Source organism: Nothoprocta perdicaria, unplaced genomic scaffold, assembly GCF_003342845.1.
Source record: "Nothoprocta perdicaria isolate Ctin4 unplaced genomic scaffold, notPer1 scaffold_30, whole genome shotgun sequence".
Taxonomy (NCBI): Eukaryota; Metazoa; Chordata; class Aves; order Tinamiformes; family Tinamidae; genus Nothoprocta; species Nothoprocta perdicaria.
Genome location: NW_020455533.1, coordinates 3,487,852 through 3,498,836, shown reverse-complemented (window position 1 = coordinate 3,498,836; position 10,985 = coordinate 3,487,852). Strand labels below are relative to the sequence as shown.

At 41.0% G+C, this 10,985-nt stretch overlaps 1 protein-coding gene across 1 annotated transcript; it reads left to right on the top strand.

The window, feature by feature from the left end:
- Window positions 1–418: 418 nt before the first annotated feature.
- MEAK7 (MTOR associated protein, eak-7 homolog) lies at window positions 419–10,539 on the top strand. The gene is made up of 7 exons (XM_026042374.1): window positions 419–609; window positions 3,134–3,364; window positions 4,306–4,450; window positions 4,848–5,288; window positions 6,575–6,693; window positions 7,717–7,896; window positions 8,597–10,539. The coding sequence occupies exons 1-7, from the start codon at window positions 442–444 to the stop codon at window positions 8,717–8,719; spliced, it is 1,407 nt and encodes a 468-aa protein (XP_025898159.1). The 5' UTR covers window positions 419–441; the 3' UTR covers window positions 8,720–10,539.
- The last annotated feature ends 446 nt before the right edge of the window (window positions 10,540–10,985 follow it).

The following is a 10,985-nucleotide window of genomic DNA, read 5'->3' as shown; positions in this document are numbered from 1 at the left end:
AATGCATCAGAAAGATGCAGCATAATCTATCATAAACAATCCATAATCAGGCTATTCCCTTTGTGTTCCCAATGTATTCCGGTTGTCAGAGTCATGATCGCTTTGTACAAGCTAATTTAATCATTAGATCATATTGGTTTTTCCGTTTTATAAGCCTTGGATGAGGTTTAAATTGGTAGAAAGGGTGGTCCTAGCAGAGAGATGACAGATGGCCACTTTTTTAAAACCAGTTAATGTTCACGTATTTTTCCTTCATACTCGTTTAGCCTCTGTATTCATGGAGGCTTATCGCAGGTTTCAGTAGCTTGTTAGAAGGCTAGTGATTTGCTTCTCTCACAAGGCTTGAATAGGTCTAACGTGCCTTTTGCTGCAATTGTTCCTTTCTTTACATTTGTTTCTTCCTTTTCTTTTGGTTTAGGTTTCCATTACCCTTTTGGAAAGATGGGAAATGCGGAAAGCAGCAGCTATCACAATCACCTTTCCAGATTCCTTCCTGAAGAGCAGACTGACATTGATGGAGTGTTTGATACCTTGTTGGGATCAAGAGGCACAGCAGGAGCGAAAAATGGAAAAGCTGTGAAAAAAACTGTGTCTCTGACAGCACTACAGGCAAGAAAATCTATTGTGTATGTAATGTAGTGTAAAGAGCCTAATTCCAAAAAGGAATTAGAGATGTGCCAATAGATGCTTCTATGGGTTTGTTTATTGCAGTTGAATAGCTAATGATATCTAATTTTTCTTGATGTTTTAACGTGAGTAATGACTATTGAATTTGAATTAATGTGTCTCTTAAATTGCAAAAATGAAAATATTTTTAGAGAAACTAGAAAATAGAGTGGTCTTCCCACCTCAAAGTCTGTAGTGTGAGATTGTTTACAGGTTTTCTTGTAAAGGTGTCACAAATTCCATTTGTATTTGATTGTATTTTTCTTGGTTGCATCTGTTTTTAGTCTTTTCGCCTGTATCAGGAGGAGAGAATTTATTTTACTTGATTGTGTCAGCTCCCTGCTTATTTAATTAACATATATTATGCTCTCTGATTAACTTTGCATTCATTTTCTAATCAAGAAAGCAGAAAACGATTCGTTGTAATGCTTGAAATCTTCAGTTAAACCAGAATCAAAGTGACCAAATGAATGAAATAATAAAAGTGCATTTTTATATACACTGCACAGTTAATAGAATCAGCTAAATTAAAACTGCTTGAAAGAGGCAGGAAATTTTAAGGCACTGAGTATTATATTTGCTTACAGACAACATTAGCCTTGCTCCAGCCTGGCTTTTTATGAGTTCCCACCAGTTTGGAAACAGTTGCTGCTGTCCAGCCTTTCAGTGCTAATAGCTTTAAAACTGTGAACTTTTACTCAGTTGGGACCTGGAATAATTTCTCATTCAAGCTTCGCCCCTAGCTTGAAGTGACACTTGATGAACCTTTCCCTTTTCACCTCCTGCCTTTTTACCTTGCCTACTTAAATGAAAACCTATTAAAAGACTATTTATAGGTGCCTAATTCCTTAGCCCAGTGTTGCAGTGGATCACCGTCATGGTCTGCATCTGTGTTGGTGCCTGAGCTAGGTGCCTGTGTGATGGATTTAATCCAGCAAGCACTCGACAGCAGTGCCAGGGCACCGCTGCCAAGCTGCTGTGCCCTGCTTGGGCTCACACTTCCCTGCAGGAACTGCCCGGCTCCTGGGTGCGGACACGTTGCGTGGCTTGGGTAGCTGGCAAAGCAGGAATCTCTGGGTCCATACTCCCTTGAGGACATTTGAGACAGGAGGGAGTTTGTTAGATGCTTATGAAATCCTCCCCTTTTGCAGCTCTGCTTCCCACTCCACACTAAACTTATTGCCTGGAATAGCTCTGAGACAACAGAACAGTGCAGCAAAGTTGGCGGAGGGTGGGAAAACGCAGGGAGTAGGCAGGTAATACTGCCGTGTGAGTTAGAAAGCCCTGAAGTGCAGTGCACATAATGATTTTCCCTGCTGCTTGTCTCACTTCAGGCTCGTGTAGCATTTTTAGAAAGCCCCCCGGGGGCAGCTGTACCCCCCGGGGCAGCCCCTCTCAGTACAGAGCACTCTAATATCCGTGCCTGCCAATTCTGCTCCTACTGAATCAATGGGAGCTTTGCTATTGACGTCAACCGGAGCAGCCAGAGGTGGGCATGTTGGATCACACCCCGTGTGCCCAGCAATAACCATCAACGTGGGACAGGGACAGCCCTGGTGGCTCCAGGAGGAGGGAATGGAACTGGCGTGGGTCGGTAATAGCAGCTGCATTGAACAGAGAGCTTTTATGCAGGTGGAGCTCCACGGATGTCCCCAGTGGGCTGCCCCTCTGTATTGGAGTGAGGTGAAGTATTTAACATTATACTGAGTCCTCTGCACAGTGAGGACACTGCCTAATCATATCCTAGTGCACGGATGTGTTTTGTGCATGGTATTTTTGAACACTGCAATTATGTTGAACACTCTGAAAGTTTCCTATATAAAGAGTCCAATCTTGCCCACAGTGCTGTGATGTATGGTGGTGTATACAAGTCAGACTGCAATTCAAAGGGCCAGTCATATAACTTGGATGAATAAACTTTGATTTCAACTGTCTTACATAAATCAGGTGACTTAAATTCAGTTTGTGCTTGATTTGGATGTTGCTCTGCAGTGGGAATCTTTTCTCTACATGTGTATTTGTGTGCGTGAGGCTAAAAGGGGCCTCTTGAGAGCTTTACTTTCCATTTGTTTTTTAAAAAATCTGTTAGTTCCACTACCAAAAGCAGAGTTATTATCAGTGTAACTTAATATTAAATCTTGGACTGCCAGAGTCATAAACCTTTGCAAGAGTCATTATGTAGAAATCCTCTGCTAGTATCCTGTTAATGCTTTGCAGCTTGCTTTTTAAAGTCTGTGGCATTTTTAGATTAACTGTGTCAATTTAAATCACTAAATTGCATTGAAAGGGAAATTCTATAAATATTTGATGCTTTTTTTTCCTTCTGGAAAACCCATCCTTTAACAAAAGTGCGTTTCTGTTGGTAAATATTTGGTGCATAAGCAGTATATTTTTGCAAAGACTAACTGGAATATCTAAACTGTTCTTCATTTTTAAAATATGCTCTTTGCTCTTTTCTTACTGCTAGGCCTATATGCAAGAAGCATTGCCAGAGCAAATGACTGTCCAGTTGTACAATGGGATGAAAAGTATTGACCTGAGTGGGAAGTCATCTGGACCGAGTGAGCAGATTGCCAAGGAGCAGTTTGTGATTTTTATGTCAAACCTCTTAAAAGGGAATGCAGATGAGAAGATTACCATAATAATGAGAATGATCTCCAAGGTGGAAGGGCCTGTGAAAGGCAAACAAATCCAAGAGGTAAAGAAGCGGTTTAAGTGGTAAATGGGGTCTAGTGAAAGGGGCTACAGGCAGCAGGGACTGTGGGCTGCTCATTTGAAGATGGTCCTTGGACTGTGAGATTTGGAATAGGGATTTCTGGCTTTCTTCTCCATGTCTCTGCCCAGCTGATCTTGGACAGTGTAAGCAAATCAGGCTAGATAGGATGGCCGTTTTTCAGGCATTTTCCATGGTGACCTTGCCTGCTTTGAGAATTAGGATCTGGAATTTGGGGATCCCACTGACTTCCTCATCTGAGGATTCACAGGTGCCCTCTGAAAGGTGCAGAGAATGGCCAGAGTTCAGAGCCAGCAAAGGTTACGATATGTTTGTCCCGTGCATCCTAGAACTGAGTTAAAAACACTTTACAGAGCAAGTATGAGGCAATGTGACCCCAAGTGGGAGCACAGCCTGAACTGAAGGGACACAGTCTGACCCCATATTTGTGTCCAAATATTAGAGCTATTTAACACTGTAAGAGTTGCCCAACTTAAATGCAGTCCTCTGCTCACCTCACCAGTTTTCCTGCTCTGGTATCACTGGTAATGATGTGGCCCTACAGGCACAGAGCTGTGAATGACACGTAGTTTGTAAGGTGGGGATGTGGGGTCTCACAAAATTTTAATCTGCTACCGGCTCCTGTCACTGCAAGATCTGCCCCTACACCCACCACTTTATTTTACAGAGATGCTTTTTCAAATAATATTTGAAAAGTGTCTTGAAAGGGGGCGTGTTTTCAAAATCTGTGACACTAAGATAGCACTTGTGTTCTTCCACCTCTTCATAAGAAAAGGTTTCTCTCACTGGGATTACAGTATCTGCACTGCTTTTCTTTATTCCCAAAGTGTATGGTGGGCTTTTGTAGCTCTTAAGCATTTTATTGAAAAAAAAAAATCCTCATAGTAATATTTTAACCTTTTAAGTTCACAGAGCATCTGATCATGTCTCTAGTCCATGTACTGAATTACAGGAAGGAACTGAAAGGCTGGAATCTGGAGAATACTAGAGATTATGCAAGCGGAGTCAAGGCTTTGGCCTCCCAGCTGCTCTCAGAATTGAAGCTTGCAGGTAAGCAGTGCTGGTGTCCTGAGTGTCCCTGAATGGCACAGAGCTGGCAGGACGGCTCATCTCACAAGGATTATGCTCTTCGGGTCATATCTGCCTTGCATTTAAATGGTGACATCACTATTTAAAACCTGGTAGCTTGAGAGTTATTTAGGAATTTTGTTTTTTTTTTTACCTTTCCAGGGTCCTTACCTAAATTCCTTTGAAATAGCAGTTTAAATGGGCATGCAAAGCACTTTGTCATGAACTTTGGATTACTTAGCGCTGTGATAATAGATTTCATCAGCTTATAAAGAAAAGTTCATATAATTAGCAGTTCATGTGTTTTAGTCCTGTCAGCCCAACCAATGGACACCACTTGTACCAGCTAATTAATGTTCCCATGTGTCTTCTTATTTAGATGGGAAGAAACCTGTGGGTCGTCAGCTGCTGGAGGCCACTTTTGATCAAAATACCATTGAGGACTGGGTGTACCGAGTTCCACAGATCTCAACTTTCCTCAGTGTTGTTATCAGACAAGGCTTCCAGGTCTTGCATTCAATCCCTGACCAAGCCACGGACATAGTCAACTTGGTTCCAGGCTGCAAAGGCATCAAAGGAAGAGGACTCACCAGTCTCTTTGACATCCCATCCATCATATACATCAACTCCCATCTGCCTACAGAGTTGCAACATAAGTGGCAGCTTTTATTTTCTTCTCGAGTTCATGGCGAAAGCTTCTCGCAGTTGTGTGGCCATATTGTGAACAAAGGCTCCTGCATAATCATCCTAAAGGACTTGGATGGTTTTATCTTCGGTGGATTTGCATCGCAGTCCTGGGAGGTGAAGCCCCAGTTTCAAGGCAAGACTCGCTTTTCTGCTCTTCTTCTGATACCTCATGGCTTGATGAACATTGTTTCCTCTGTGCATCTACGGAAATCCTCTGTCTTTAATGGATACTGTTATTTTGTATATAACGTGAATCGCCTTCCCTGTACTTTAGGAGTATTTTCTTATGGAAAAAACAACAGTTGTTTTGCAAGCATGTAAAATACCATGTCAGGCACATTACTTAGAAATAAGGAAGTAAGTTTTTCTGTTATTTGGTAAAAATTTTAAAACTACAGGACTTAAAAGAGAATTTGTTCCATGATTATTAAGTGAAAACCATCACCCCTGGGGTTGCCTGGGTGAAAATGAAGGAAATGCAGTGCAGAGCAGGTGAATTAGTGTTTAATTAACATGTCCAGCAGATGGCAACCTTCTATCTCAGAAAATTGAGCCAAACACCAGGCTTGGCCTCCTGGGCCCTCTTAGTGCCTTTCGGGCACTTCTGCCTTTCTTACTGCTCGAAAATTCTGTAGCAAAAGGTTCCTTTGAACAAACTGAGCTTTTTGTTCTCTTGCAAACCTAAAGGAGAGAAATCTTCTCTTTTTTCACCTCTTTGGAAGGAGCTCTTAGTGCTAGTTGTCAGGAAGAAAAAAATGATTGGCTCTGAATATCAATCTTCCTTGCTGTGAAACCTCACTTTTGATAGATAAAATCCCATCAGTTTCTACACTTGATCAATATTTGATGATTATTGCTTCACTCAGTATAGTATTTCATTATGCTAACTGGACAACATTGTGTTTTTTTACTGATAGGACTTTTTTTTATGGATAGGGTCAGTACTGTACCATACTGATACACGGTACAGGACGATCATGCCACAGGCCACTGTGAGTATAAAACCGGGCATAATGAAAATTGCTCTCTAAGTCAGTGAGCCCAAACATCTGTGTATCTGCAGAGTGAGGATACAGGGAGTCCAGACTCGTATCTTTTGTTTCGGTCTCGCCGGCTGCAGGGACACGCTGCAGCCTGCCAGAGGTGACCCCTGCACAGCAGGGACTGTCCCAGTCACGCCGCTGCCTCTGCCCTTGATCACAGCCAGAGAATCCACTGATTTCTGTGACCCTGCAGAGCTAACCGAGAGCAAACAATAGAGCTAGATCTTGATTAGCATCAGGACTGGCTTTCAGAGACTGCAGGTGCTGCCTTTGATTTATCCACCTATGATTCTGCAAGGCTTTTTTTCCTCTCCTATTTATAGTCCAGTTACTGCTAGACCAATTGTCTGACCTCAGGTTCTTTTTCTGTTTGCAGGTGACAACAAGTGCTTTCTGTTCTCTGTTTTTCCCTCTCTTGCTGTGTACACGTGCACTGGATACAATGACCACTACATGTACTTGAACCATGGCCAACAAACAATGCCAAATGGGCTTGTAAGTACTAAGAAGTGACAATTTGGAGATTGGATTCATGGTGATATCTGAACATGTCCTATGTTTTTGCTTCTGCTGCTTTGAGCAGATTTATTTATTATTCTCAGAGAAAGTTTTCCTCCTTTCTCTACTGTTCGTGTCACTCTCTTACCAAGAGTTTATTTATGCATTTATTTTTGCCATAGAGTGTCTTCAGTGAGCATAAAATGTGAACTATGGATAACTGTGCAGAACTGCTTTCACTACTAAGAGTTTTTACTTTAATAGTTGATATTCATACTGAACTACTGGATCACTTAAGACAGAATATATTTGTGTCTGGGCTAAGCAATTGGGCTCTGTGCAGGTTAGATTTGTGGAAATCCTGGGAAGAAATTTCTTTGCAAGTATTTAGGCATCATCTGTTCTCGCTGCCACACCAAATACTTTATAAATTATGGAAGTCAGAGCAAGTCCAAGGTAGTGCACGAGAGCTGTACCCAGTTCACTGCTGTTGTGTGATTTCAGTGGCAGGAGTTCCCCTTACTGAAATGCACCCATGAGCTTTCCAGAGGCAGGGTCTACACAGCCACGTTTTGCAGGATTACATGCTCACAGCTCTGGGACTTGCAGCAATATAAAATAAAGTTGCTCTAAAAGTAAAGTACATGAAACTACCTTGCTCTCTAATGTGGATACTTTTTCTATGCAAAAGAGAGGCAGCTAATCTCAGTACTTCCCCCTCATTTAAAATGTGATTGTTAGTCAATAAAAAAACCCAGACAGCTAAATTTTTGGAACAAGATACAGCTGAAGTGCTTGCATATACTGATACTCTGCAAGGCATGAAAGGAGATTCTTGTTTGTCTTCGGGAATACTTGAGTACAGAAGCCCAGGTTCACTCAGAATATCCTTCTTCACCTATTTGTAGGTGTGTGGCATAAATACTGAACGTAGCAGTTTCTACTCTAGGTTTCCTAACTTGCCTGCTCTGTTCTATATGTGTAGCAAGTATTTCATGCACTGCTCTCATTGATTCCCAGGGAATGGGTGGACAACATGATTACTTTGGACTCTGGATAGACAGCGACTATGGGAAAGGACACAGTAAAGCAAAACCTCGGTGCACCACCTACAACAGTCCTCAGCTGTCAGCTAAGGAGCATTTTACACTGGATGCCATGGAAGTTTGGGCAGTGGGAGATATCCCAGAAAGTGCAGTGGTAGGTGGCAATAATGGTGTTATTGAGCTTGCCAGCATGAAAGAACAGCAGTATCCGTGGGAGAACATAGTCAGTAGAGCAGCGTTTTATTCTGAAATTCCAAAGCTTTGTTGCTGTAAGGATACCTAAGAGCTTTGCTGCCTAAACAGTGTGAAAATAGATTTATAATAGTATCCCCATGCCCCACTTGTTCTTGGGAAGGGGCAGGAGACCTCTTTCCAGTCTGCTCTGTCCTGCAATTTATTGTCTGATTAAACTGCCTGCTCTGCACAGGTGATTTTTCTTTCTCTTTTCATGCTAAATTACTGTGTTCTCTCGAGTCAGTGGAGACCCAGCTGTAAACAGAAACAGAGCTAATTGTTTACAAAAGTTATAGAACATGAACCTCTTCAGAAGAAGTAGTTTACATCTGTACTTGAAACTGAGGTCAGATTAACCAGTGTGTTCAGGCTGAATAAACATGAAATATTCCGCTGTCCCCTTAGGAAGACTATCTGCCTTTTGTTACCGAGGTGATAACATCACTGGATGGATCCCTGTGAATTTAAATGCCTCCTTGGGAAGTACGGATACTTCATAGTGACGAGTTAGCAAACCCCACAATACTTGTAGGCTTTTGGGGGTGACTGTTGCTTGTGACTCGTTGATCATTTGTAATTGCACTTAAACTGACTAGATTTTATTTTGTTTCATTCTTAAGTTGAAAAGTAAGAGCATCCTGGATGTAGATCCTGAGGCTCAAGCATTATTGGAAATGACTGGAAAAACGCGGCAGAGTGAAGGTTTACGAGAACCTGTTGAAGATGATGATGATGATAACTAAAGGAGTCACAGTAGCTTGAAGAACTTTCTTTTTTACTCCAGAATGTTAATGTTCCTTGGACAGAATATTTTTCCTCCTATGTTTTCACATCTACTTAGGTATCTAGGATTAAGCTTAACTCGAGGATGTACAAAATATTTAGATAGAAAAAAATGACCTGCTTGAAGGGTTTTGTTTGGGAGGATAGAACAAAATAGCTAGACATCCGTAAATTCTAGCTGCAGATGAACTCACTAGCATTCCCAATAGATCCTCTCAGCATAGATAATTAAAAACAGGCATAAATTATTGATGAAACTGCTTGCTGGCCTAGAGTTGGATATATATTTATATAAAGACTGGCCAAAACATTGACTGAGCTTCTCATACCTCAGCTGAGGGTATTTATGTGCACGTGATGGAATTTGTGAGTGAGGCTTGCAAACTGTCAGCATGGCTTACATTGTACATGTGGCACAGTCCAAGGCATTCCATATACACGATGCTCTGGATTTGCGTTGCTCTACTTGGTTGTAAATTTTGGAGTTTCTAAGTCTGATTTTAATAAGGTAACACCGTACAGGCTGTGAGAGGTACAGAATGCAAAATAAACAGCATCAACTTCTATAATAACACACTGCATTTCTATAAATGTCAATGTTTTCCTGCAGAAATCAACCTATTGCCTTTTTAGTTTAGTAGAACAGAGCTATCAAATTTATTCAGTCATATTAAGAACACACCACCCCGGTGATCCTTGAACAAACATGCTCCAGCAGAAACTCCTAAGCAAGATAACTTTTAGTTATAGTTATTATTATTGTTCCTCACTTGAGATTGGAGTAAAAAAATTAGTCTGTAAAAGGGAATAGGTAGGAAACATCTGTAGTTAGTTGGGAATATCTGCAGATAGCTTGAAAACAAATCGAACTTGTTTAATGAATGTTGCTGCACACTTTATTGCCACAGAATTAATGATCACCAGGTTATTGATCACTGCATTATGAATAGCTGCAGTCTGAAAATTAACTAGTGGGTTGGGGTTTTTGTTCCTGTTCTGTTACTGTCTGTTCTCCATTCAAGGTCAAGTTGCGTAAAGTCTCTTATGCTCAGGACTTTTTCTGCTTGAACCCATTCGCATTTATCACTAATTACTAGTTTGACATTTCTATTTCTCCGTGATTAATATGTCAAAAAAGCCCTCTAATTTCTGCCAGGGATTGTCATTTCCACCTAACCAAATTGTGTTGGACATAGAGGGAAAAAACACTATATTTATTCATGATATTAGTCTGTCTGACTGTCAGTCTTTCTCCTAAGGATTGTATCATAATGTCCTTTTCGTACTAGAGTCTGGTTGTCCTGGAAAAGGTCTGAATTTCCATGAAGCTCAGCGCAAGAAAGCCCTGAAGCAGCGTATGCAGGTAGTTAGTTATCGTGATCTCTGCTCCTGGGGCTTTCATTCCCCATGCTGTCCTACTGCACTTTCTTATTTGCACTGGTTGTTGTTTTTTGTTTGTTTGTTTTTTTTCTTCCCTCTGGTGCATTTTCACAGGGCACTAGATTAAATCCTTTTAAATAAGCTGCACTTGTGCCTTAATTTAGACTCCGTTTTTTTTGTTTGTTTATTTTACAAATCTATTTGCTTGTGGAAGGAGACATAAAGAAAACACTACAGCCACAGACCAGTGCATTTTATTATCTGAGCTAATGGCTCGGCCATATAAATTACATGTTCCTCTACAGAGTATTTTGGGAAAGGGTCAAGGTAATATCCTTGTATATGGTGTCTGTTCGAACAAACAAGATAGATTTTTTCTACGTGTTACGGACTTCAGAAACTAAGTGTTAAGACGATCCTTAATTAAAACTGATCTTATGTAATTATTTTGTGCTTTTTTTTTTTTAACTTTTCTAAATGATATGCAAGAGAAACCTCTATAGAAGACAAATAAGTGCATGATGCTTTCCAGAAGTGAGGTGATTTTTTTCCATGTGTTTTCACCTCTGTAAATGTGGTTTGGGGTAAGTTTGGATATGAAACTCCTGTCTTAAGATGACGTCAGTAGGTTGCAACAAGAAGAAAGCTGATACTATGGTGCTTTTAGGAAGCGTATCTGGAAAGTAGCACTTACTGGGAAATTCCTGATGGAGGCAGCAAGTGGGATTCTTCAGGTTGGCTTTTATTGTGGGAGATTGCTTAATCATTAGGTCCATCGAGGCCCCGTTTGGAGCCTCTCTGTGCTGCATACTCATGGAGACAAAGATGCCCAGAAGGTGTTTGCCA

Bases quoted from the DNA above. Each gene is read 5' to 3' on its own strand.
- MEAK7 (XM_026042374.1), top strand. From the start codon at position 442: ATGGGAAATGCGGAAAGCAGCAGCTATCACAATCACCTTTCCAGATTC. The intron at 610-3,133 runs GCAAGAAAATCT...TCTTACTGCTAG, and splicing joins TGTCTCTGACAGCACTACAG to GCCTATATGCAAGAAGCATT. The intron at 5,289-6,574 runs GCAAGACTCGCT...TTCTGTTTGCAG, and splicing joins GGTGAAGCCCCAGTTTCAAG to GTGACAACAAGTGCTTTCTG.